General features: G+C 64.6%; 2 protein-coding genes across 5 annotated transcripts in view; one reads left to right on the top strand and one right to left on the bottom strand.

Moving 5' to 3' along the window:
• Positions 1-672: 672 nt before the first annotated feature.
• Positions 673-13,520, top strand: PTPN23 (protein tyrosine phosphatase non-receptor type 23). The gene is made up of 25 exons (XM_014260682.2): positions 673-892; positions 2,016-2,090; positions 3,330-3,457; positions 3,971-4,047; positions 4,144-4,193; positions 4,685-4,816; positions 4,960-5,040; positions 5,374-5,505; positions 5,648-5,695; positions 5,874-5,930; positions 6,028-6,086; positions 6,345-6,424; positions 6,594-6,708; positions 7,900-7,965; positions 8,070-8,215; positions 8,519-8,827; positions 9,119-9,273; positions 9,342-9,493; positions 9,657-9,836; positions 9,966-11,877; positions 11,959-12,140; positions 12,281-12,385; positions 12,474-12,612; positions 12,693-12,806; positions 12,884-13,520. The coding sequence occupies exons 1-25, from the start codon at positions 809-811 to the stop codon at positions 13,415-13,417; spliced, it is 5,112 nt and encodes a 1,703-aa protein (XP_014116157.2). The 5' UTR covers positions 673-808; the 3' UTR covers positions 13,418-13,520.
• Positions 13,521-13,805: 285 nt separating this feature from the next.
• The window catches only part of SCAP (SREBF chaperone), a 52,100-nt gene continuing 39,771 nt past the window's right edge, over positions 13,806-26,134 (bottom strand). For all 4 annotated transcript variants that reach the window (XM_014260666.2, XM_014260665.2, XM_014260667.2 and 1 more), the window contains 12 exons: positions 25,109-25,417; positions 23,730-24,145; positions 22,620-22,790; positions 21,621-21,816; positions 20,762-20,877; positions 20,095-20,680; positions 19,289-19,374; positions 18,644-18,726; positions 17,056-17,222; positions 15,986-16,066; positions 15,279-15,485; positions 13,806-14,702 (listed from right to left, as the gene is read on the bottom strand). In XM_014260666.2, coding sequence (XP_014116141.2) covers positions 14,457-14,702; positions 15,279-15,485; positions 15,986-16,066; positions 17,056-17,222; positions 18,644-18,726; positions 19,289-19,374; positions 20,095-20,680; positions 20,762-20,877; positions 21,621-21,816; positions 22,620-22,790; positions 23,730-24,145; positions 25,109-25,417 — 2,664 coding nt within the window. In that variant the 3' untranslated portion in view covers positions 13,806-14,456. The remainder of the gene's footprint in view (positions 14,703-15,278; positions 15,486-15,985; positions 16,067-17,055; positions 17,223-18,643; positions 18,727-19,288; positions 19,375-20,094; positions 20,681-20,761; positions 20,878-21,620; positions 21,817-22,619; positions 22,791-23,729; positions 24,146-25,108; positions 25,418-26,134) is intronic.

Raw genomic sequence — 26,134 nt, 5'->3', positions numbered from 1 at the left:
CAGGGATGTGATTCCCAGTTGGATCTGGGGTTGGATGTGATTCCCAGTTGGATCTGGGAGCAGGAATGTGATTCCCAGTTGGATCTGGGGTTGGATGTGATTCCCAGTTGGATCTGCTGTGCTCCTGCAGGATCTTGGAAGCGGCTGAGGAGCTGCTCCTGTTCTGTTACCGGCTCAAACAATTAACGGATCAATTACTGGACCAGATAATGACATTAACGGGTTAAATACTTTAATGGCATTTAATAAGATAAAACTCCTGTTACTCTGATTGATCCACGTTGTTGGAGCAGCCGTGTGGGGAGAGCGAGGCGTCCCTGAGACCACCGAGGCGTCCTGGAGCCCTCAATACACAACACGACACTGGGGGGCCGCGGGAGCTGGGTAAATGGGTAATTAACGGGTTAATTAATTAACGGCACCCCGATAGGGCGGCCTTGAAAGGGCTGGGGACGGGCCGCGCATGGCCGGTTGCCATAGCAACCACTCTACTTCCGGGGCGGGGCTTAGCCATGACAACAGCCGTCTCCTCCAATCAGCGGGAGAGGCGCCCCATGGCAACTGCGCATGTCGCGCTCCGAGTGGGCGTGGCCACGCGGACCCTTTTATGGGCGGGGCGTTGCCATGGGAACGGAGCCGGAAGTGTCGCGCGGGCTCGGTGTCCCGTGAGCCCCCGCGCGCGGTTCCGGCGGGCCGGGATCGGGCCGGGATCGGGCCGGGATCGGGCCGGGATCGGGCCGGGATCGGGCCGGGATCGGGCCGGGATCGGGCCGGGATCGGGCCGGGATCGGGCCGGGATCGGGCCGGGATGGAGGCCGTGCCCCGCATGCCCATGATCTGGCTCGACCTGAAGGAGGCCGGCGAGTTCGCCTTCAACGCCACCGTCAAGAAGGTGGGGCCGGGGCCGGGGCCGGGGCCGGGCCGGCGGGGCCCGGGCGGGGGTTTGGGATCCGGGAGGGACACGGGAAGGTCCGGGCGCCTTCGGGGGTCCCGGGAAGGGGGAACGGCGGTCGGGGATCGGAGCTGAGGGGTTTGGATCGGGACGGGGAGAGGACGGGATCCCTTCCCGAAGGCTCCCTGCCACCCCCGCGGAGACCTGCGTAATTAGTCACTTAATTAGCGGCGCCAAACAAGCTCCAGTCCGTGCCGCGGGATTTCGGGGGCTCCTCAGGGCCGGCCTGGCTCCCCCCGCGGTTCTGGGGGGCACAGGCGGTGCCCCTTGGCCGCTTCTCCCTGCCCGCAGCTCCCTGTCCCGGCTCAGCCGTTCCCTGATCCCACCGGGATCCCAGCGTGATCCCAGCGATCCCATCCTGATCCCAGTGATCCCAGCGTGATCCCAGCGATCCCACTCTGATCCCATCCTGATCCCAGCGTGATCCCAGCGATCCCACTCCGATCCCATCCTGATCCCAGTGATCCCAGCGTGATCCCAGCGATCCCACTCCGATCCCATCCTGATCCCAGCGATCCCACTCCGATCCCATCCTGATCCCAGTGATCCCACTCCGATCCCATCCTGATCCCAGTGATCCCAGCGTGATCCCAGCGATCCCACTCTGATCCCATCCTGATCCCAGTGATCCCAGCGTGATCCCAGCGATCCCACTCTGATCCCATCCCGATCCCAGTGATCCCAGCCCGATCCCAGCGATCCCACTCCGATCCCATCCTGATCCCAGCGATCCCACTCCGATCCCATCCTGATCCCAGCGATCCCACTCCGATCCCATCCTGATCCCAGCGATCCCACTCCGATCCCATCCTGATCCCAGTGATCCCACTCCGATCCCATCCTGATCCCAGCGATCCCACTCCGATCCCATCCTGATACCAGTGATCCCGGCCTGACCCCACCCTGATCCCACTGACCCCACACCGATCCCACCCCTATCCCAGTGATCCCACCCCGATCCCAGTGATCTCACCCTGACCCCACCCCGATCCCTGCTGCCCGTGGGTGGGATTGGGATTCTCCCCCGTGGGATCTCGGGGCCGCTCACCCTGTGCCTCCCCAGTTTGTGCTGAAGAACTATGGCGAGAACCCCGAGAGCTACAACGAGGAGCTGCGGAAGCTGGAGCTGCTCCGGCAGGTGAGGGGACCCTCGGGGCTGCCCCGGGGGGCTCTGGGCTGGCTCTGCCGCCCCCCCCGGGCCGGGGGCTGTGCCTCAGCTGCTCCCCTCCCTCTCCCGTGCCCCACGGAGCGGCCCTTGGGTGATCCCGGTGATCCAGGAGCCGGGAGCTGCTGCCTGGGGGGAGCAGGGACAACTCCCCAGGGATCCCAAAGCCTGGGGGGGGTCCCAGCAGGCCCAGAGAGGGGGGCTCAGACACCCCCAGCCCAGCACTGGGATTTCTCCTGAGGCAGGAGGGCAGGAAATGTTCCCAGGACTCCCCAATCCCCGCGGTTCTCCCGGCCCTGGGGGCTGTGCCAGGGCTGCAGAGCCTCGCTTTCCCAGCCGCGTTTTTGGGGCAGCACGGCTGCTCCCGGGGCTTGGCGGGAGCCTGGGGCGGTGCTGGCTCGGCCTCCCCCACAGCACAGCTCCAGGATGTGTCCCCTGTCCCTGCTCCTGCTCCTGCTCCTGTCCCTGTCCCTGTTCCTGTCCCTGTTCCTGTCCCTGTTCCTGTCCCTGCTCCTGTCCCTGCTCCTGTCCCTGCTCCTGCTCCTGCTCCTGCTCCTGTCCCTGCTCCTGTCCCTGCTCCTGTCCCTGCTCCTGTCCCTGTCCCTGCTCCTGTCCCTGTCCCTGCTCCTGTCCCTGCTCCTGTCCCTGCTCCTGTCCCTGCTCCTGTCCCTGCTCCTGCTCCTGCTCCTGTCCCTGCTCCTGTCCCTGCTCCTGTCCCTGCTCCTGTCCCTGTCCCTGTTCCTGTCCCTGTTCCTGTCCCTGTTCCTGTCCCTGCTCCTGTCCCTGCTCCTGTCCCTGCTCCTGTCCCTGCTCCTGTCCCTGCTCCTGTCCCTGTCCCTGCTCCTGTCCCTGCTCCTGTCCCTGCTCCTGTCCCTGTCCCTGTTCCTGTCCCTGCTCCTGTCCATGCTCCTGTCCCTGTCCCTGTCCCTGCTCCCGTCCCTGCTCCCGTCCCTGCTCCCGTCCCTGCTCCTGTCCCTGTCCCTGCTCCTGTCCCTGTCCCTGCTCCTGTCCCTGTCCCTGTTCCTGTCCCTGTCCCTGCTCCTGCTCCCGTCCCTGCTCCCGTCCCTGTCCCTGCTCCTGTCCCTGCTCCTGTCCCTGCTCCTGTCCCTGCTCCTGTCCCTGTTCCTGTCCCTGCTCCTGTCCCTGCTCCTGTCCCTGCTCCTGTCCCTGCTCCCGTCCCTGCTCCTGTCCCTGCTCCTGTCCCGTTCCCAGAGCGCCGTCAGCGTTCCCAGGGATTTCGAGGGCTGCAGCACCTTGCGCAAGTACCTGGGGCAGCTGCACTTCCTGCAGAGCCGCATCCCCATGGGAAACGGGCAGGACGCGGCCGTGCCCGTCACCTGGTGAGCGACTGGGATCGGGGGTCTGGGATCTGGGGTGTGGGATGGGATCTGGGATGGGTTCAGGGGTCTGGGATCTGGGGTGTGGGATGGGATCTGGGATGGGTTCAGGGGTCTGGGATCTGGGGTGTGGGATGGGATCTGGGATGGGTTCAGGGGTCTGGGATCTGGGGTGTGGGATGGGATCTGGGATGGGATCTGGGGTGTGGGGTGTGGGATGGGATGGGGGACTGGGATCTGGGATGGGGATCTGGGATAGAGGGCTGAGCTGGGCAGGTGAGGTGAGGGGCTGGGATGGGGACTGGGATGGGGATCCAGGATGTGGCCATGCCCATTCCCTGTGGAGGAGCTGCTCCAGGACCCCCCTGGGGAATGGAGTCCTGCCCAGGGTGGCACAGGGGGATCCCAGGGGATCTCTGGGGAATGGGGTCCTGGGAACCCTCGGGGAATGGGGCTCCCAGTGATTCCTCCTGGGAGAATCCCTGTTTGCTCCCTGTCCTGTGCCCCCTTCCCCAGGACTGAGATCTTCTCGGGCAAGGCGGTGACACACGAGGACATCAAGTACGAGCAGGCCTGTGTCCTCTACAACCTGGGTGAGCTCTGCATTCCCTCAGCTCCGGGGCTCCTGGCCCCAGCCCCCTTTCCCAGGGGCTCTCGGGGTGTCCCTGAGCCCCCACCTGTCCCCACAGGAGCTCTGCATTCCATGCTGGGAGCCATGGACAAGCGAGTGTCCGAGGAGGTAACGGCCCCGCCGTGCCAGCGCTGTCCCCGGGGCACAGGTGGCACCTGGGCAGTGCCAGCTGCGTGTGGCAGGGCCTGTCCTTGTCCCTGTCCCTGTGCTGGGCACTGTGGGGAACCTGGAGCAGCTTTGGGGTCTGCAGGTGCAGGACATTGAGGGGCTGGAGCACCAGGAGGGGCTGAGGGGACTCAGGAGGAGCCTTGGGGACAGGAGGGGACAGCCGGGGGGGGTCGGGCTCTGCTCCCAGGAACAGGGACAGGAGGAGAGGGAACGGCCTCAGGCTGGGCCAGGGGAGGCTCAGTTGGAAATTTGGAATATTCCTTCCCCAAAAAGGCTCTCCAGCCCTGGCCCAGCTGCCCAGGACAGGGTGGAGTCCCCATCCCTGGAGGGATTTAAAATCCCTGTGGATGTGGCACCATCAGGGACACGATCAGGAATGGATTCCCATGATCTGGGAAACTTTTCCAAGCCCAAGGATTCTGTCCCCTCAGGGCATGAAGGTTTCCTGCACCCACTTCCAGTGTGCTGCCGGTGCCTTCACCTACCTGCGGGATCACTTCCCTCATTCCTACAGCGTGGACATGAGCCACCAGATCCTCAGCCTCAACATCAACCTCATGCTGGTAGGGATGGGGACACGGGGACACCTGGAGCGTGTCCGTGGGGCTGGTGTTCCCTCTGCATCCCGGTGTCCTCCAGGGGTTCCTTGTGGGGTCTGGGCTGTCCCAGGGGCTGGGGACACTGAACACTGCTCTGTCCCCGGCAGGGCCAGGCACAGGAGTGTCTCCTGGAGAAGTCCATGCTGGATAACAGGAAGAGCTTCCTCGTGGCCCGGATCAGTGCCCAGGTGAGCTCCAGGAGCTGCTCCCAGGATCCCGGGATCCTTTGGGCAAGGGCCTGCAGTGACAGGACACAGGGAATGGCTTCCCACTGCCAGGGGAGATGGGGGGGAGTATTGGAAGGAATTCTTGGCTGTGAGGTGGGTGAGGGACTGGAATGATTTCCCAGAGCAGCTGTGCCTGCCCCTGGATCCCTGGAAGTGCCCAAGGCCGGGCTGGATGGGGCTGGGAGCAGCCTGGGCTGGTCCCAAACTCATCCCTGAGCTCCCCCCAGCCTTTCCCCCTGCCCTGGTTCCCCTGGGATGCAGAATTCCAGGTTTCTCCCCTCTCCCTCTCCATAGGTGGTGGATTACTACAAGGAGGCCTGCCGGGCGCTGGAGAACTCGGAGACGGCCTCGCTGCTGGGCAAGATCCAGAAGGATTGGAAGAAACTGGTTCAAATGAAAATCTATTATTTCGCTGCTGTGGCCCACGTGAGTGGGGGGAGCTGGGGCTGGGGGGCTCTCGGGATGCTCCTGCCAGCTCTGGAGCAGCCCTGGCCGCTCCCGGGGGTTTTCCTGCCCCTCTCAAAGCTCCCCCTGGAGTTACAGAGCTCTGATCCCGGTTTTCTTCCAGCTGCACATGGGGAAACAGGCCGAGGAGCAGCAGAAGTTTGGGGAAAGGGTAAGTGGGGCTGTGTGATCCCATTTCATCCGCTCCAACCTGTGGATCGTGGTCCTGGGAGAGGTTGGGAATCCACAGCCGTGTCCTGTGTCAGGGCCTGGCTGCTCTGGGAAAGCCGTGGGGAGCTCTGGCCCTCGGGGCCTGGTGTTCCCCGAGCCCAACTCCCGCTGTCCCGCAGGTCATCTACTTCCAGAGCGCTCTGGACAAGCTCAACGAAGCCATCAAGCTGGCAAAGGTGCGTTCCTGCCCCCGGGGCTGGGGGCTTCCCCTCCCAGCTGGGCTGGGGGCTGCCGGGGAGGAGGGAGGGATCCATTCCCCTCTCCATCCCACAGGGCCAGCCCGAAGCCGTGCAGGAAGCTCTGAGGTTCACCATGGATGTCATCGGTGGCAAGTGAGTCTGTGAGGCACCCCAGGGTGTCTCTGTCCTTTTCCAGGGCTCGGGAATGTTGGTGGACGTGGACATGGAGCGTGGGGAGCGTTCCCGGTGTCCTGACGGGCAGAGCCCGGCGCTGCCCCGGGCCCTGGGCGTGGATGGCTGCTGTGGGAATTGCTGGAGCAATCCCAGCGGGGCCGAGCCCGTTGGGAGCGAGCTCAGGGAGCCGGGAATGTCACCTGCTCCTTCTCTGCCAGCACCACCTCCCGTTCCCAGGTACAACTCGGCCAAAAAGGACAACGACTTCATCTACCACGAGGCCGTGCCCGCGCTGGACACTCTGCAGTCCGTCAAAGGTCAGGGGGCTTCGGGCCCCTGGGGACAGGGATCCGCTGGGATTGAGCAGATGTTCAGGGACAGGGATCCACTGGGACTGGCAGGAGCAGCCGTTCAGGGACAGGGATCCACTGGGACTGGCAGGAGCAGCCGTTCAGGAGCGATCCCAGCCCGGGCTGTGTCCCTCAGGTGCCCCCTTGGTGAAGGCTCTGCCCGTCAACCCCACGGACCCCGCGGTCACCGGCCCGGACATCTTTGCCAAGCTGGTGCCCATGGCTGCCCACGAGGCCTCGTCCCTCTACAGGTGTGTCCAGAAACAGCCACAGCAGGTGGGATGGGATGGATGGAATCCGTGGATGGATGGATGGATGGATGGATGGATGGATGGATGGATGATGGATGGATGGATGATGGATGAAGGATGGATGGATGGATGATGGATGGATGGATGATGGATGGATGATGGATGGATGGATGATGGATGGATGATGGATGGATGGATGGATGATGGATGGATGGATGATGGGTGATGGATGGATGATGGGTGATGGATGATGGATAGATGGTGGATGGATGGATGATGGATGGATGATGGGTGATGGATGGAATCCGTGGATGGATGGATGATGGATGGATGATGGATGAAGGATGGATGATGGATGGATGATGGATGATGGATGATGGATGGATGATGGATGGATGATGGATGGATGATGGATGGATGATGGATGATGGATGGATGGATGATGGATGATGGATGGATGGATGGATGATGGATGGATGATGGATGATGGATGATGGATGGATGGATGATGGATGTGGATGGATGGATGATGGATGGATGGATGATGGATGGATGGATGGATGGATGGATGATGGATGGATGGATGGATGGATGATGGATGGATGGATGGATGGATGGATGATGGATGGATGATGGATGGATGGATGGATGGATGGATGGATGGATGATGGATGGATGGATGATGGATGGATGATGGATGGATGATGGATGATGGATGGATGATGGATGGATGGATGGATGGATGGATGGATGGATGGATGATGGATGGATGATGGATGATGGATGGATGATGGATGGATGATGGATGGATGATGGATGGATGGATGATGGATGGATGATGGATGATGGATGATGGATGGATGGATGGATGGATGGATGATGGATGGATGGATGGATGGATGATGGATGATGGATGGATGGATGGATGATGGATGATGGATGGATGGATGATGGATGATGGATGATGGATGGATGGATGATGGATGGATGGATGGATGGATGGATGGATGATGGATGGATGGATGGATGATGGATGGATGGATGGATGGATGGATGGATGATGGATGATGGATGGATGATGGATGGATGATGGATGGATGGAATCCATGGGTGGATGGATGGAGCTGGGGCTGTGGTGCCTGGTGAGGATTTCTCTGCACTCACACCGGGTTCTGTTCTGTCCCATCCCAGTGAGGAAAAGGCCAAGCTGCTGCGGGACGTGATGGCCAAGATCGAAGCCAAGAACGAAGTGCTGGAGTACGTGAGGGGCCCGGCCCTGCTGCCCCACGGGGTCCCGGTGCTCCCGAGCCTCTGGGAGGGGGGACAGTGCCACCCCTCAGGGGCCCCTCTGTGTCCCACAGCCAGTTCATGGACTCCATGCAGCTGGACCCCGACACCGTGGACAACCTGGACATGTACGAGCACATCCCGCCCGTGCTGATGGAGAAATGCGCCGCGCTCAGCGTGCGCCCCGACACCGTCCGCAACCTTGTCCAGTCCATGCAGGGTGAGGGCTGGGGGGGCTGGGGGGGCTGGCCCTGCGGCTGGGGGCCAGCGTTGTTCCCTGCCCAAGGTGCTGGGAATGTTCTCACGTGTGGCTGGTTCTGTACTGGCACAAAGTCCTGAATCCCAAAGCGTTTTCCCTGTTGGATGGGAGGGGGGATGACCCTGAGGGTGCCCAGGAGCTCTGGGCTGCCGTGTCCCTGCCTGGGGCTGTCACAGCCAGGGTGACTCCTGGAGCCACCGTGTCCGTGCCTGGCTCCAGGCAGGAGCTGACCCCACCCCCAGCAGCCCCCCCGTGTCCCCCCAGTGCTCTCCGGGGTCTTCACCGACGTGGAGGCGTCGCTGAAGGAGATCCGGGACCTGCTGGAGGAGGATGAGGCGCAGGAGCGGAAGCTGCAGGAGCTGCTGGGGAGGGTCCCGCCGGCGCCAGGGTCCCCCCCGGGGCTGGCCGAGGTGAGCAAGGAGTGCTCCAAGTACCTGGAGCTGCACGAGAAGGCGAGCTTCACCAACACCGAGCTGCACCGCGCCATGAACCTGCACCTGGGCAACCTGCGCCTGCTCGGCGGCCCCCTGGAGCAGGTCCGGGCTGCGCTGCCCACGCCCACCCTCTCTGAAGGTGAGTCTGCCATGGGGGGCTGGGGGGGCAGGGCTGTACCCCTTGTGTCCCCACAGGGGACTGGCAGTGTCCCCTCCTGGCTGGGGGAGGCAGGGCTGTCCCTCTCTGTGCCCCCCGGGGGTCCCTGTGTGTCCCCTGGCTGTGTCTGTGGGGCGGGGGTTTGTCCCCAAGGGACCGTGCAGCGTGGCTCCTGGCTGGGGACAGGGGACAGGGGGTCCCAGGCAAGGCCTGGCTCTGCAGATCCCCCCGCGGGTTCCCTGGGGTTCCTCAGCCCCTGACCCCCCGCCCCAGACGACAAACAGGTGCTGCAGAACCTGAAGCGGATCCTGGCCAAGGTGCAGGAGATGCGGGAGCAGCGGATGTCCCTGGAGCAGCAGCTGCGGGAGATGATCCAGAAGGACGACATCACCACCTCGCTGGTCACCACCGACCGCTCCGAGATGAAGGTGGGCGTGGGGACCTCGCTGGGGCCGCGCTGTCCCTGAGCCCCGCCGACCCTCCCGTGTCCCCGCAGAAGCTCTTTGAGGAGCAGCTCAAGAAGTACGACCAGCTCAAGGTGTACCTGGAGCAGAACTTGGCTGCCCAGGAGAACGTGCTCAAGGCCCTGACCGACGCCAACGTCAAATACGCGGCCGTGCGCAAGGCCCTGGCCGAGGTGGAGCACAAGTGAGTGAGGAGGGCCCGGGAACGGCCCCAACCCCCCGGGGCAGCCGTGGGGCCAGCACCGCTCTGCCCTGCCCCGCTGCTGGGGCTGCGGTGCCTCTGTGCCCATCCCACGGGGAACTGGAGCGTGCCTGGAGCACCGAGCCCCTCCGTGTCCCCGTCCCAGGTGGAACACGACCGTGCAGACCCTGGTGGCCTCCTACGAGGCGTACGAGGACCTGATGAAGAAGTCGCAGGAGGGGAAGGATTTCTACACGGACCTGGAGGGGAAGGCGGCCAGGCTGCTGGAGCGGGCGCGGGCGGCGTGCCAGGCCAGCGAGGCTCACCGGCAGCAGCTGCTGGAGAGGTGGGTGGGCACGGCCCGGGGGGGGCCGTGAGACCCCCGGGGGTGAGGAGGCCCTTTGGGAGCCGGGGCAGGGCTCCCGGTGCCCGTGGGGCAGTGGGGGGTGACGGCACTGACCCCCTGTGCCCCCAGGGAGCTGAAGAAGCAGCCGCCCCCCCGGCCCACGGCCCCCAAGCCCCCCCTGCAGAAGAAACAGCCGGACGAGGCCGGGGGTCCCGAGCCCGCCGAGTTGGGCTCCCTGGTGCTGTCGGAGCTGCCCGAGGAGCTGCGGAGCCTCCCCCCGGAGCTGCTGCCCGGGCCCCTGGGCCAGCTGCCCCCCCCCGCGCTGGCCGCCCTGCCGGGGGGGCTGCGACCCCCCGAGGCCTACTTCCTGCGGGGGGGGGTGGCCAACGCCCCGCTGCCCCCCCTGGCCCCCGCGCCCCCCTTCCCGGGGCACTACCGCCTGCCCGTGCCTGCCGCCGTCCCCTTCCCTGCCCCCGGGGGGGTCCCGGGGCAGCTCCTGCAGCCCTCGGCCCCGGCCGGGCCTGTCCCCAGCTCCGCCGCCCCCCAGCTCTTCCCGGCCGCGCCCCTGATGCGCCAGCCGGGGTTCGGGGGGGGTCCCCACGTGCCGCCCCCGCGCTCGTCCCCGCAGCACGGGCCCCTGCCCACCCCCGCCTACGGCCTGGGCCGGCCCGGGGCGGCCCCCGGGCCCCTCCGGCCGCCCGTGCCGGGGCTGGGGGGCCACGAGCCCCCGGGCACGCGCCCGGCCACCACCACGGTGGACAGCGGGCAGGCCCCCATCTCCAGCTGCTCCGTGCCCCCCCGGGGACCCCCGGGCCCCTTCCTGCCCCCCCAGCGCCCGGGGGGGCCCCCGGGACCCTTCCCCTACGCTGCGGGGGGGGTTCAGCCCTTCGGGACACCGGCACAAGCCCCCTTCCCCCAGGCACAGCCCCCGCCCGCCTTCGCCCAGGGTCCCCAGCAGTTCCCCCCGGGTCCCTTCCTGCCCCCGGGCCGAGCCCAGGCCCCTCTGCCCTTCCAGCAGCCCCCCCGAGGCCCCCTGGCGCCCCCGGCCCAGTTTCCCCAGCAGCCCTTCCCCGCTCCGGGGGCCCCGGGGCAGGCCCCGCTGCCCCCCCAGCTCTACCAGCTCCCCGGGCAGGAGCAGCTGCCCCCCGCGGGCCTGGCCCCACACCCCGGGGCCGTGCCCTTCCCCAGGACCCCTGCCCCGGGCGGCCCCCCGGCCCTGCCCTTCTGCCCCAGCCCGGCTCCCCCCAGCGCTCAGCTGCCCCCCGGTACCGCGGCCCTGGGTCCGCCCGCGCCCGCCCCTCCCAGCCAGGCCCCTTCTCCCGGGCCCCTGCCGGGCACCGTGGTGGTCCAGGGCCCGCTGGTCCCGTCCCCGGCCCCGTCCCCGTCCCCAGCCCTGCCCGTGCAGCCCCCGGCTCCGCGGGCCCCTCCGGCGCTGCCCCCGCCGGGCACCGGGGACGCTCCGTTCCCTCGGCAGAGCCCCTGCCCCGCCGATCTGCTGTCGTCCAGCCCCGAGAGCCAGCCCGGCGGCTCGGCCGCGCCCGGGGGGCTGCTGCAGCCCACCAAGGCGGGCCCGCAGGAGGGGCAGCGGCCCCGGGCCGTGCAGCTCATCGAGGCCGATCCGTACGCGGAGCCCGAGCGCGTCCGGCGGCTGCTGGCGGAGCTGGAGCGGTTCCGCGGCCAGGCCGAGCGGCTGGAGCGGCCCGCGGCCGGCGGCGGCTCCGAGCTGGACGCGCTCTGGAAGGAGCTGCAGGAGGCTCAGGAACGCGACGCCCGGCAGCGCTCCATCGCCATCGCCCGCTGCTACTCCATGAAGAACCGGCACCAGGACATCATGCCCTACGACCGCAACCGCGTCGTGCTGCGCTCGGGCAAGGACGACTACATCAACGCCAGCCGCGTGGAGGACCTGTCCCCGTACTGCCCCGCCCTCATCGCCACCCAGGCCCCGCTGCTCGGCACCGCCGCCGACTTCTGGCTCATGATCTACGAGCAGAAGGTGTCCGTGGTCGTGATGCTGGTGTCGGAGCAGGAGCTGGACAAGGTGCGGGTGCCGGGGACGGGACGGTGCCCGTGTGTCGCCGCAGGGCCCCGGGCTGTGCTGACTGTGCCGTTCCCCTGGCAGAAGGTGCTCCGGTACTTCCCGTCGGAGCGGGGCCAGCCCGTGGCGCAGGGTCCCCTGAGCGTGGTGCTCACCAGCCTGCGAGTGACCCCCACGCACGTGGAGCGGATGCTGACGCTGCAGTACCGCGAGCAGAGCCTCAAACGCACCGTGGCCCACCTGCAGTTCACCTCCTGGCCTGAGCTGTACGCGGGGGGACAGAGGGGGCTCGGGGCATCTCCTGCGGGGGCAGCTCCGCGAGCACGGCTCCGGAGGCGGGGAGGGTGTTTGGGGGGCCCCGAGTGCGGAGCCCCCGCGCAGCGAGCGAGTGTTCCCCCGTCCCCAGGGGCCTGCCCGAGAGCAAGGGGAGCCTCCTGCGCTTCATCCAGGAGGTGCACGGTCACTACCTGCACCAGCGCCCGCTGCACACCCCCGTCGTGGTGCACTGCAGGTGAGCGGGGCCGGGGGGCTCCCGGGCCGGGGGAGAGGGGCTCCCCCTCTTCTCTCGGCTCTGTCACGGCTCGGGGGTCTCTCCGCAGCTCCGGCGTGGGCCGCACCGGCGCTTTCTGCCTGCTGTACGCGGCCGTGCAGGAGGTGGAGGCCGGGAACGGCATCCCGGAGCTGGCGCAGCTGGTGAGGCGGATGCGGCAGCAGCGCAAGCACATGCTGCAGGAGAAGGTACCGGGTGGGGGCTGCACCCCCGGGCGTGTGGGGCTCGGGCCGCCCCCCCGGGCCTCACCGTGTCCCCTCCCCTGCAGCTGCACCTCAAGTTCTGCTTCGAGGCCGTCCTGCTCCACGCCGAGCAGGTGCTGCTGCGCCACGGCGTGGGCGCCCCCGCCCCGGCCAAGCCCCCCAACAGCGCCTCCCCCAAGGTGGGTGCAGGGCGGGCCCGGGGGGTTTTGGCGGGGGCTCTGCCGCTCCCGGGGCTCACGGGGCCGCTCTCCCCCAGCTCTACTTCCAGCAGGACCCGCAGGACCTGGTGCTGGGGGGGGACGTTCCCATCAGCTCCATCCAGGCCACCATCGCCAAGCTCAGCATCAAAGCGGGGGCGCCCAGCGCGGAGCCCGGGGAGGGCTGGGGGGTGGATCCCGCCCCCGCCCCGGACCCCGCCGATCCCGAGGTGCCGCTGGTCATTCCCGACGGCGTCGTGGACGGTGTTGACACCCCCGAGCCCCCCGCCCCTCGGCCGCCCCTCCCCGAGGCAGCGGGTGACGCTGAGAGCAGCAACCACGTAGGGGGGGAGAGCCCCGAGGGGCCGCCAGAGCCCCCCGCTGCCCCCCCGGCCTCCTCCTCCTCCTCCCTGGAGCTCCTGGCCTCGCTGACACCCGAGGCCTTCAGCCTGGACGCGTCCCTCAAGGGCAAGCAGCGCATGAACAAGCAGAACTTCCTGCAGGCGCAGCCGGGCGAGGGGCTCCGGGGACCCCGGCCCAGCGATGACCCCCTCAGCATGCTCGACCCCCTCTGGACCCTCAACAAGGCGTGAGGGGGGCGGGGGCCCCCCCGGCCCCCAGCCCCACTTGGTTTGACTCTGGGTAGAACTGACTTTTTCAGCTCTTTGCTACTAAAATAAAGCGAGTTTATCTGCAGGGCCGAGCCCTGGTGCTGCCGGGAGCGGGGGCTGAGCCGGGCTCGGGTTAGTTCCGTTTAATGGATGTTCCTGCACACGTTATAAAACACGGTCGGTACAAAAGCGTCCCCTGTACAGCACAAAGGTACAGCTGGGCGAAGGCCACCCGCGGGGGCTGGGCCGGGGTCCCGGGGGTGCCCCTACAATCACCGGGGCTCCGGGGCGGACACCGCGGCCGGTTCGGGGAGCCCCGGGGTCCGCTGGGCCCGCTCGGGTCCCTCCCCAGCGCCTGCAGGAGGGGGGCGAGGGCTCCGCCCGCTCCCAACCTGAGAGAAGCCTCCTCTGGCCCCGCAGCGGGAGGAGGAGGAGGAGGAGGAAGGGGAGGAAGGGGAGGAGGAAGGGGAGGAGGAGGAGGAAGGGGAGGAGGAGGAGGAAGGTGCTATTGCTGCAGCCGGGGCGCGGGAGGGAGCCGGGCAGGGCAGCTGTGCCAGGGCACGGCAAGGGCAGCGCTGCCGGGGCTGGACCCCCGCGCCCCCTGCCCCAATAAATAACTATTTACAGCGTATAAATAAATAGGGTGGGGGCAGCTGCGGCCCCGGGCGGGGTCGGGCGGGGCCCTGCCGCGCCCTAAGGCACGTGGGGGCCGAGCCGAGCCCAGGAGGGGCCGGTACCGGCCCTGTCCCGGCTGCCACCCGGGGCCGGGGCTGTCCGAGCCCGGTTCTGGGGGCGGTGCCGGGCCGGCCCCGCTCCTGCCCTGTCCCCCCCCGTGTCCCCCTGCCGGGGGTCCCCGACACCACACGGGGGACGCTGCTGGAGCCGGGAGAGCAGCGCCAGGGCGGCGGCCTCGCCCCGCTCGCTGAGCGGAGCCCCCCCGGTGGCACGGATGGAGCCACGGAGCCGGCGGCCCTGTCCCCGCTCCGGCACAGCCCCGAGCCCCGCCGGGCCCTCCTCCTGCTCAGTCCAGCTTATCCAGCACCGAGGGCACGTAGACCAGGCTGAGCTCGCTGCCGAAGTTGCAGACGATGGCGGCGTTGTCCAGCACCAGGATCTGCCGCGCCGGCTGTGACTCGTTGCTCTTGCCCAGGTAGACGGTCTGGAGCAGGTCCCCGTAGCCGATGTCCCAGAAGGACACGCAGCCCTGGCCGCCCGTCACCAGCAGGTTGTCGGAGATGACGCCCAGGCTGGCACCGCAGCCCAGCTCCTGCGGGCACAGGGCGGAGAGCTGAGCTCCGAGGGTCGGAAAGGGGCAGAGCCTTGGCTGGGTCCGGCCCGTTCTGAGCCTTTCCCCGGGCCAGGGAGGATTCTCCAAGCGTGTGGAGCTGGAGTAGAGGCTGCTCAGAGGTGTCTGTGGGGGCTGGGAAACTCAGGGTGTGAGGTGGAGCTGGGAAGGGGCTCAGCCTGGACAAAAGGAGGTTCAGGGGGAATTTCTGGCTCTGCACAAGTCCCTGGCAGGAGGGAACAGCCGGGGGGGGGGTCGGGCTCTGCTCCCAGGGAACAGGGACAGGAGGAGAGGGAACGGCCTCAGGTTATGCCAGGGGAGGTCCAGGTTGGACATCAGCAGGAATTTCCTCACAGAAAGGGTGATTAGACTTTGGAAGGGGCTGCCCAGCGTAGCAGAGGAGTCCCCTTCCCTGGAAGGATTTAAAAGCCACGTGGATGTGGCACCCGGGGACACAATCAGCGGTGGCCCCGGCAGCACAGGGGGTGATTGGACTCCCTGGTCTCCGAGGGTTTTCCAACCCGAGCAATTCCCGGTTTCCTGCCCCACGGGTCCCACCTGCTGGATGGAGTAGAGCTTGATCCCCGAGCTGCGGTCCCAGATGCTGATGACATCGTCCAGGCCGCTGCTGATGACGCAGGACGTGGTGCAGGTCAGGGAGGTGACATCCCCACGGTGGGCGAACACGTGGCTCACGCGGCTGCCCGTCAGCACGTCCCACAGGCAGATGGCCCCGTCCTGGCCACCGCTGGCCAGCACCATGGTCTGCGGGACACCGGGGCCACGTCAGTGCCGGGGGACGCGGTGCACCCCTCTCCCAGCACGGGCAGGGGGTCACGCGAGCGCGGCTGGAGCCCCGAGTGCCAGCCCTGGTGTCCCCTGCCTGTTCCGGGTGCTTCAGCGGGCTGGGGCCAACAGAGCCCCAGTGCAGAACCCCAGCTCACTTAGATGGGGGGGAGAGCCCCTGGGGGCACAGGCCCCGTCTCAGGCCTGCTCAGCCCCAGCTGGCAGTGCAGGAACAGGGAATCCCTGCTCCAGAAGGACAGAGAAGCAAGAGATCTCCAGGGAAAGGGACTGCTGAGCTGACAGGGAACTGGGGGAACGCTCCGGCTCGGCCAGAGATGGAGGGACCCAGATGGGTCAGGGATGGGACCGGGGCTGCAGCCAGGTATGGGCTGTGTTCTCAGGGCTGGGTCCAGCTGTGAGCTCAGGTGAGCCCAGGTGTGAAGGCAGGTGAGGGCTCAGGCCCAGCAGCTCCCCTGTACCTGGTCGATGTACACAGCTGTGATGGCTCCCGAGTGGCCCTGCAGGGTGAACAGGCAGCACGAATCCTCCAGCCGGAACACCTGGGGCAGGAGTGAGGCTCCAGCTCAGGGTGCTGCCACCTGAGCTCCCCACCACGCACCAGATCCCCCCTGCTCCCCCTGCCCCGTGGTGCCTCGGGGTGCTGCAGCCCAGGGCAGGGCGGGCAGTGCAGGGTGGTGACAGGACACTGCACAGCTGAAGGGGAGAGGGGACATCCCAGAGCCTGGATCTGCCACTCAGGGTATGTCACAGCAACCTCACGGGATGCCCCAGTCTGGGGACACAGGAGCTGGAAAGCTGGGGCAGACCCTGGGGTGCTGCTGGAAGTGACCAGCTGTGCCCAGGGGGGTAAGAGGCCAGCAGCACCTGGATTGTTTCAAACCCAGTGTGGCCACCAGGGCAGGGGTTATCCTTCTGTGCTGGCCATGCCGAGGGACCCCCCAGAATCCTGGTGGCAGCTCTGGAGACCCCAGGAGAGGCTGGAGAGTGTCCAGGGGAGGATCTGGAGCCCCAGGAGGGGCTGAGGGAGCTGGGAAGGGGCTCAGCCCAGAGCAAAGGAGGCTCAGGGGGAATTTCTGGCTCTGCACAAGTCCCTGGCAGGAGGGGACAGCCGGGGGGGTCGGGCTCTGCTCCCAGGGAACAGGGACAGGAGCAGAGGGAGGTTCAGGCTGGATATTGGGAAAACTCCTTCATGGAAGGAGTGGTCAGGCATTGGAAGGGGCTGTCCAGGGCAGGGGTGGAGTCCCCATCCCTGCAGGGATTTAAAAGCCCTGTGGACGTGGCACTTGGGGACATGGGTCAGTGGTGGCATTGGCAGTGCTGGGGACTGGTTGGACTTGATACTCCTGAAGAGCTTTTCCAAGCTCAGTGATTCCATAGTTCTCCTGAGGTGCGAGGGTGTCACGCTCAGCTCGGGGTGACGCTCACCGGGCTCCGTCCTTCCCGCTCCTCCGACGCCGTGTGCAGGCGGGTGATCAGAACCCTGAGCTCCCCTCCCCGCGTGCCCCAGCAGCCGTCCCTGTCCCCTCACCCTGAGCGTGTGGTCCTGGCTGCCGGTGACGAGGCGGCCGGCCGCGGCCTTGAGCGCGGTGATGGGTTTGTGGTGGGCGCAGGCCACGCTGTGGGTGAGGCGGCAGCGCACGGCGGCCCCGCGGCCCAGCTCCGGCGACGGCGGCAGGCTGCTCCTGCCCGCGGCTCCTGCGGGGACACGCGCGCCCGCTGCAGCCCGTTTATCCACTTTTGGCAAAGTTCAAACTGTTGGGTGGTTTGTTCCTTTCCCCGCAGGTTAAGTGGAATGGTTTCTCCACATCCATCAAAGCAAATTCCTCCCTTCCGCCTTCAAAGCTCCTCGTCCGTCACCCCAGCCCTGCCCCTACTCCCCGTCCATCATTGTAAACCCCACCCTGCCTTCCAGATCCTTCCCTGCCAATCATTTGTCCCTCGAGGCCCCATTGGTCAGTGTATTTTGCTCCCTCCCTCTGTGTGTCCCTATTGGTCAGGAATTTGCGGTCCCCTCCCCTCGGGGTTCCCCATTGGTCCGTGGTTTGTTCCCGCCCCTGGGGCTGGGGCTCTCTGGGACCTGACCCCTTGTGGTACGGCTCCCTCATTTCCCCGGATAAAGCAGCACTGGGAGCTGCAGTCCAGGAGACTCCTCTGCTTTCCTGCCTCCACCCCTGACACCGTGCACCGTGCACCTGGGGCGGCACAACACTCTGGGGGTTTCACTGAGGGAAAAGTGAAATCCCCAGGGATTCCCCCAGGGATTCCCCACTCTTGGCGCTCGTCTGCGCCAGAGTGTGAAAGAACACCGTAGAGCTGTCCGGAGCTCCGGGGCACAGCGGTGTCACACCCCTGCTGTGGGCTGAGGGACTCCAGGTGCTGAGCCTCGGGGGGCTCTGGGGGGGCTCCGTCTGCTGGGCTTTATGGAATTGGGGCTGGCATCGCTGTGAGCCCTCTGTGCTCCAGAACTGCTGGACACAGGGGCTCAACAGGCCCAAAGAATTCCAGACCGGTTTGGGATGGAACAGACCTTAAAGCCCATCTGGTCCCACACCCTGCCTGCCAGGGGCAGGGACACTTTCTGCTGGCCCAGACTGCTCCTGGGATGTCCAGCCTGGCCTTGGACACTTCCAGGGATGGGGCAGCCACAGCTTCTCCAGGAAGTTCATTCCAGTCCCTCCCCACTCTCCCAGGGAAGAATTTCTCCCCATCTGAATCGTCCCCTCTATTCTGCTCCAGAAGCAAAGGATCCCTGTGCTCTAACCAGCCCCTGGGCCAGCCTGGGCTGTGCTGTGGCTGCAGCGAGGGCTCGGGCTGCTCCCGGGGTGGGAACAGGTGACACACAGAGAAAGGAGAGAGAAGAGGATGGAGTGAGGGCAGTGCTGGGAGCACATGGGAGCCCCTGGCCCCGTGCCCTGGGGAAAACCAGCATGGGGATGTTCCCAGCACAGGGAGCCCTCAGCTGGGCACAGCTCCGGGTGCTTCTGGAGCAGCTTCTGCAGCAGCTGGCACCAAAGCTGAAGTGGGTGTGAGGAAGACTCAGCTATGAGGAGGAGGAAGAGGGAGGAGGGGAAGGCAGGAGCCCAGGACAGTGCACTGACGTTCCAACAGCCGCTCACCTCGGAACTGCAGGTGGTTCAAGGGCGCGTGTGTCTCCAGAGAGAAGAAATCCAAGGAGCCATTCAGCCGGGCAGCCACGATCCTGAGGGAGAGATGTGGGGGGTGAGGAGAGGCCCCTCCCCGAGCCCCAAAGCCGGCACCCCCCGGGCCAAGCACAGCCCGCCCGCTCCCGGGAGGAGGCTGCGCGGAGCTGGGCTGGGACACCGGACACAGCTCCCAATGGACTGGACAATGGCAGAGATCCAAAGGTCTCCCAGCCCTGAAACCCTCTGGATATTCAGCTACTGGCAAGACCGAGGGCTGGAGAAGTGGCTGCTGGAGCAGACCCGGAGCCAAGAAAGCTGGTGAGAGCTGGATACACGGAAGGATTGGGCTGGATACGAGGTTGGATAGCAAGAAAAGGTGGCTGGGCACTGAATGGGCTCCCCTGGGAACGGCCACAGCTCCAGCCAAGCCTGCCAGACCCCAGGGGTGTTTGGACAGAGTTCTCAGGCACAGGGTGGGGTTGTTGGGGTGTCTCGGGCAGGGCCAGGGGTTGGACTCGAGGATCCCTGGAGGTTCCTTCCAGCTCAGGATATTCCAGCTGCCGGGAGCTGCCGTGGAGCCGGGGCTGGGAATCTCCCAGCACTTGCACAAGGAGTTACCTGTTGTTGAGGAAGACAAGGGCTGTGATGCCGGATTGTCCTTCATCATTGCTGCTGCGGAGGGTCCCCTCGATGGCATCCCACACCTGGGGGAGGAGGGGTCACTGCAGTGAACCTGGCCAGAGGAACACTGGACACAGCGGGGTCCGGGATCCTGAGCAGCTCCCTGTGCTGTGCTCCCAGGCTGTGACCTCCTGCCTCCCATTACTGCATCCCAGCTCCTCATCCTCACCCATTACTGCATCCCAGCTCATCCTTACCCATTACTGCATCCCTGTTCCTCATCCTCGCCCATTACTGCATCCCTGTTCCTCATCCTCACCCATTACTGCATCCCTGTTCATCCTCACCCATTACTGCATCCCTGTTCCTCGTCCTCGCCCATTACTGCATCCCTGCTCCTCATCCTCACCCATTACTGCATCCCAGCTCCTCATCCTCACCCATTACTGCATCCCAGCTCCTCATCCTCACCCATTACTGCATCCCAGCTCCTCATCCTCACCCATTACTGCATCCCAGCTCCTCATCCTCACCCATTACTGCATCCCAGCTCCTCATCCTCACCCATTACTGCATCCCTGTTCATCCTCACCCATTACTGCATCCCAGCTCCTCATCCTCACCCATTACTGCATCCCAGCTCCTCATCCTTACCCATTACTGCATCCCAGCTCCTCATCTCCACCTTCCCTGTGTCCTGTTCCTCATTTCTACCTGTTACTGTGTCCCTGCTCCTCATCTCCACCTTCCCTGTGTCCCTGTTCCTCATCTCCACCGTGTGTGTCTGTGTCCCTGTTCCTCACCTCCAGCTTCCCATTACTCCTGCCGGCCACGATCAGGTTTCCCTGCAGTTCCAGGCTCCAGACGGAGCTCTCCAGGTCCCCTCCCCAGGAGGGCAGGGGTGAGGATTTGTCACATCCCGCGCAGGCCTCGTCCCCCAGGCTCCGGTCCCCGAGGCTGCGCCGGCGGGCGCCGCAGCCGCCCTCGTCGGAGGCGCACGCCGGGGAGCGCCCGCCGCTCCCGCAGAAGGCGGCGGGGCCGTGCGGGGCCGAGAGCCCCGGGAAGTTCACGTTCCTGCAGCTGGAGCCGCCGTGCTCCTCGTACACCTTCCCAACCAGGCTGCTGAAGTCGTATCCCGAGTCCTTGTGGCGAGCGCCCACGGCCCGGAGCCGCGGCTCCGACTCGGCCGCCCTGGCGTGCTCCGAGAAGTTGGTGTCGATGAGGGAGGTGAGGTCGGGCTGGTCGCAGAACAGGGGGGGCTGGGGGGGCCCCAGCAGCCGTTTGAGCTGGTGGCTGCTCTCAAAGGAGTCCTCCAGCCCGTTCTTCCCATCCGGGCTGGGATCCCAGCCCTCCTGGTAGTCGAAGATGCCGCTGCTGTCCCTGCGCAGCCTGCGAGGGGGGACACAGCTCAGCCCCGCTGCTGGCGGGCGCTCCCCGGCAGCTCGGGGCTGTGGGTGGGCAGGGCCCTACCTGGGTTTGGGGATGACCGTGAGGCAGTCGCCCGTCTGCGCGTCCCACACGCGGATCTGTCCCACCAGGCAGCAGCTCACCAGCAGCATCCCGTCACTGGCCAGGCACTCGATGTCCTGCGAGGAAGGAAGGACAAGCACAGCTCAGTGTGGCACCCCCGAGGCCTCTGGATCCTGAGCACGGCCTGGTGTGGCTGAAGAACTGCAGAGATGATGGATTTGACACCAAAGCTGGTTCAGGAGCTGAGGGATGGTGAGGATGTGTTCCTGCAAGTGTCTGAGGCCAGGCTGGACAGGGCTTGGAGCAGCCTGGGACAGTGGGAGCTGTCCCTGCCTGTGGCAGGGGTGGCTCTGGGTCCCTTCCAAGCCAAACCATTCTGGGATTCCAGAATCTCTGCCCAGAGACCTCAGTGTGCACTGGACTGCTGCAAATCCAACAGACTCATCTGTCTTGCTTTCCCTAGAAAGTTCCATCCCAGCTGGAAGGCAGGATCAGGAGCAGAGATGAAGCTTTTCTGGGACACACAGTGCAGCATTTCAAACCCATCTGTCTGGATGCCCAAGAGCTTTGTTCCATCTCAGAACGGGAAGAATCCCAGACTCATCCTGATTGGAAAAATCCTCCCAGAGTCGCACCCGTGACTGATCCCCTCCTTGTCACCCAGCCCAGAGCACCGAGTGCCACATCCAGCTGTCCCTTGGAGCTGAGGGACGTGGAGGTATCCCAGCAGAGCAGGGAATGGAAGCCGGAGGCGGCGATTGTGTGATCCTGGCACAGAGTCCCAGGAGGAGATGAGAACGTGCCGCAGGAATTCCGCGCTCCGCTATCCTTTATGCATTTATTTCCGAGTTACACCTACCATGAGGTGTCCCCTGAGCACCAGGGGCACGATCTCGGTCTCGGGGGGGGAGTAGCCGTAATCATCACAGGGCAGGTCCCCCCTGCGGCGCCGGCCCGGCCCGCTCTGCCCGTAGTTCTTGGGGCACAGCACCCGGTACAGGCAGAACAGCAGCAGCACCAGCAGCATGCCCGACGCCAGGCCCAGAGCAGCCACCCTGGGGCAGACACACACAAACACAAAAAGGTAACACAATAAATTCCAATTCCTAGTCCACCGATAGATTTGGGAAATCCTGGATCAGGATTATTCATGTGTTGGTCTGAATTTCTGAGCTGAGAAAGCTTTTCAACAAATTACAGAGATTTGTTGGAAATGAAGGGGTGTTTTAATGGGAAAATGACAATTTCAACGAGATTTTGAGGCTTTTCAGTAAGGAAAGTAACGAGCAGCTAAGATTTTAAGCAAACACCAGCTGGGGACTGGGATAACACTGTGTTCAGCACTTGCAGATTCAGGCAGGAGGGGTTGTGAGCTGTCCTCTCCAGAGGGAGGGAAGCTCCTTGCACCAGAGTTTGATCTAATACCCAATAAATCATTATCAAATGATATCAAGGTGGTGGCTGCCCCTGGATCCCTGGGAGTGTCCGAGCCCAGGCTGGATGGGGCTTGGAGCAAGCTGGGATAGTGCAGGGTGTCCCTGCCCATGGCACAGGGTGGGACCGGGTTTGTTTTAAGGTCCTGTCCAACCCAGGCCACTCTGGGGTTCTATCAAATCAGATTTAAAGCCCCAAATTGACCTTCTGTCCTCATCACGCAGTGCTCAGCCCCATACTGCCCTCGGGGCCTCCGTGCACAGCCCACTCCTGCCCTCAGCTGATGGAAAACTGCCAGGAGGGATCAGTTTCATTTTGCACTGGAGCATCCCGAGCTCGGCACCAGAGCTTCGGGAGCTCCCTGTTCTCCCCATGGAAGGACCAGCCCAGAGCAGCCCCCTGGGGTGGAGGCAGAACATTTTACTTGTACAGGGTGACGTCCTGGTGGCCGCGGGGCTCCGGCTGCGCTGCCGTGTCCGGCCTGCCCGCCAGGAAGGGCTGGTAGCGCGACGCCTCCTGCGGGTGCCGCATCTCCAGGGCCTCCTGAGGGTTCAGGTACAGCGTGACGGGGATGGCTGGCAGGATGCTGATGTACCTGAGCAGGGACAGCGGGAACGGCTTAGGGTGACACCAGGGGACGGGCACAGGTGGCTGGGCAGGTCTCAGGGGGCGTTCTAACTTCAGGTGCTCTCAACTAAGGATCTCCTCAGAAATATTCTCCTCTAAAGTTACTGCCCAGGTTTGAACCATTCAAAGAGCCGACAGTGGAATGAATTCCCGATGAGATCAAGTGGATGCCATGAATTTAAGTAAGGATCTCGTTTCCTGTGCGCCGCAGGCTGGGGGGTCTCACCAAGAAGCTTCTTCAGCTCAGATGTCTCTTCCTCACATGTACTACTTCCATCACTTACAGATGATTGTATCAGACAATTCTGGAATTACTGAGGTTGGAAAAGCCCTCTGACACAATCGAGTCTGACTGATCCTCCCAGCACTGACCATGTCCCCAAGTGCCACATCCGCAGGGCTTTAAAATCCCTGCAGCACTGGGGACTGCACCCCTGCCCTGAGCAGCTGGGCCAGGGCCAGACACCCCTTTTGGGGAAGGAATCTTCCCAATATCCAGCCTGAACCTTCCCTGGCACAACTTGAGGCTCTTCCCTCTTCTGTCCCTGCTCCCTGGGAGCAGAGCCCAACTCTCCCCAGCTTCCCCCTCCTGTCAGGGACAGAGCCCCCTCTGGTACAGGTCCCCCCTGAGCCTCCTTTTCTTGTTTGGCAAAATTTAGAACTTCAGTGCCAGGGTGAAGGAAGACACAAGACACCAAGCACACGAAACACGCAGGAGCACAGAGAGGAACAGCCCTGGAGGGTTTGTGAGCTCTGGCCACCCCCGGGGACCTGCTCAAACACAGCTGCAGTGAGCCCCACGGAACCGGGCAACGCGAGTGAGGAGCACGAAGGACAGGAGGAAGGCAAACCCATGGGGTCACGCCCAGAGCCCAGTGCCTGTGGCACTCCATGCCAGCCCACTTGCCTCTTGGCCAGGGTGATGTTGTAGTAGCTGAAGAGGGCTGGCCAGTGCCTGAAGGAAAGCTTCCTCCAGATCTCCTCATCCTCTGCTCCCCAGGTCACCTCTGCTTCCGTTCCCAGCTCCAGCTGCCCGTTCCCCCTGCCCTCGGCTCCCTGGGCCCAGGTGTGCTGGTTGGGCTCCAGCCCCGACTTCTGCTCCCGCTGCTGCGTGTGGTTCTCCGACAGCTGGATCGGCTCCGATGGGAAGACTGAGAGGTCGATCTTGGGGTCCCCGGCAGGCAGGACCCCCCCAGGAACGGGCATGGGAGGCAGGCCTGCGTCCCCCAGGGGACTCTGCTCGGTGACCTGGGACGTGAGGTAGGTGCGGAGCCCAGCAGGATCGGTGTAGACCAGGATTCCGATCCAGATCACTGTCCCGGCCTGTGCAGGGTGAGCAGAGACACAGCTCCCTTCAGTGCCCCCAGCACCCCAGCCACGGGTACCCCACGTTTCCTGCAGCCTCGCTCCCAGCACTGCTCCTGGGGAAGGCTTGCAGCGCTGCCCAGCACACACAGAACCTGGACACCGCATTTCCATGACCCACGTGGTGCTCAGAACCCAGCTTCTCTCCCCTTCTTCTCTTCCCAGCAGGAAGGAGACAGCTGGGACCAGCATGTCTGGCACCCCCAAACAGGGCTGGCATGGCTCAATTTGGGTTTTTGGGTCCACACTTGTGCAGGACCCACTGCTCTGAAACCATCTGGGGATTGAATTTAGACTGCCAGTGTTGGCTGACTGGGCTGGGAACACAGAGATCTCTGTAATTCCATTAGAGACATCCAAAGCAGAGATGGGGGACAAGCAGGACCACAAGTGCTGTGGCTGCAGCAGTTGCAAAGAGTGAAACCTTGAGCAAAATATCACCCAAATGCCCTCAGTCCACATCTGCAGGAACAAACTGTGACTTCTGCTTGTAAAATCATCTCAAGACTCAGCCAGCCTTGGAAATCTGCTTCAGGATCCCATGGGGCAGCACCAGACTCGTGTGGGAACAAGGACCTGGAGGTGTGTTGGGCCTGGCAGGGGTGGCTGCCTGGCTCAGGTGTGTCCCTGTCAGGGGTGGCTGCCTGGCTGTTGTGTGTCCCTGGCAGGGTACCAGCCCAGCTCAGGTGTGTCCCCAGCTCAGGTGTGTCCCTGTCAGGGTACCAGCCCAGCTCAGGTGTGTCCCTGTCAGGGGTGTGTCCCCAGCTCAGGTGTGTCCCTGTCAGGGGTGTGTCCCCAGCTCAGGTGTGTCCCTGTCAGGGTACCAGCCCAGCTCAGGTGTGTCCCTGTCAGGGGTGTGTCCCCAGCTCAGGTGTGTCCCTGGCAGGGTACCAGCCCAGCTGCAGTGCCATCCCCACGTACCATGATGAGGCGCTGGGCCAGGCGCGTGCGGGCGAAGAAGTAGATGACGCGCAGGCGCTTGGGCAGGCGCAGGTTGCGCAGCGAGGACGGCTGCAGGGTGATGGTGTGTGGGGTGTGTGGGGTGTGCAGGGTGTGCTGTGTGTGTGGGGTGTGTGGGGTGTGCAGGGTGTGCTGTGTGTGTGGGGTGTGTGGGGTGTGCAGGGTGTGCTGTGTGTGTGGGGTGTGCAGGGTGTGCGGCCGTGCGCGGCACGCAGCCTTGGCCGGCGCCAGGCACGACTCGGGGGGCAGCCGCTTGTTCAGGTCAGCCAGCTGGAACAGACACAAAAGGAAAAGTGAGGGGTCAGGGGCTGGGGCTGAGCCATCCCTCCTGATCCTCCCCCAGGCTCACGGTGCTGGCCGTGGCTTCTCCCAGCCCATTCACCCCAAATCAGCATTTACACACTCAGGGAATCACCGAACGCTTGGGATGGAAGGGACCTCAAAACCCACCCAGTGCCACCCCTGCCATGGCAGGGACACCTCCCACCATCCCAGGGTGACCCAGGGCCCATCCAGCCCAGCCCTGGGCACCTGTGCCAGGGCCTCAGACCCTCACAGGGAAGTTATCTTAATATCCGATGTAAACCTTCTCTGTCGGTTTGAAGACATTCCCCTTTAACCTGTCCACAGTTTCTCTCCACCTTTCTTGTGGGCTCCCTTCAGGTCCTGGAAGGCCACAAGTGGTCTCTAAGCTCTCCTTCTCCAGGCTGTATAACCCCAATTCTCTCAGCCTTTCCTCACAGCAGAGCTGCTCCTCTAATCAACTCGATGCCTCCTCTGGATTTGCTCCCACAGCTCCATGTCCTCCCTAAGAGTGTCTTTTCCCTCAGAAGTTCTGTTCCCAGTCCCTGTGTGTGTAACCAAGTACAGAACCAGAACTTTTAACAGCCCAGGATGAGAGGAAACAGCCTCAAGTTGACCAGGGAAAGTTCAGGTTAAATATTAGGAGGAATTCATTCCTGGAATGGGCTGTCCAGCCCTGGCTCG

The sequence above is a fragment of the Pseudopodoces humilis genome, chromosome 1, assembly GCF_049639895.1.
Source record: "Pseudopodoces humilis isolate 2021_Gansu_Grassland_sample_001 chromosome 1, ASM4963989v1, whole genome shotgun sequence".
NCBI lineage: Eukaryota > Metazoa > Chordata > Aves > Passeriformes > Paridae > Pseudopodoces > Pseudopodoces humilis.
The sequence above is the reverse complement of the archived record's forward strand: the minus strand, read 5'-3'. Positions and strand labels throughout refer to the sequence as shown.

Coding starts and splice junctions, on each gene's coding strand:
- PTPN23 (XM_014260682.2), top strand. CDS start 809: ATGGAGGCCGTGCCCCGCATGCCCATGATCTGGCTCGACCTGAAGGAG. Junction 4,817..4,959: donor TCAACATCAACCTCATGCTG/GTAGGGATGGGG, acceptor TGTCCCCGGCAG/GGCCAGGCACAGGAGTGTCT. Junction 12,141..12,280: donor TTCACCTCCTGGCCTGAGCT/GTACGCGGGGGG, acceptor CCCCGTCCCCAG/GGGCCTGCCCGAGAGCAAGG.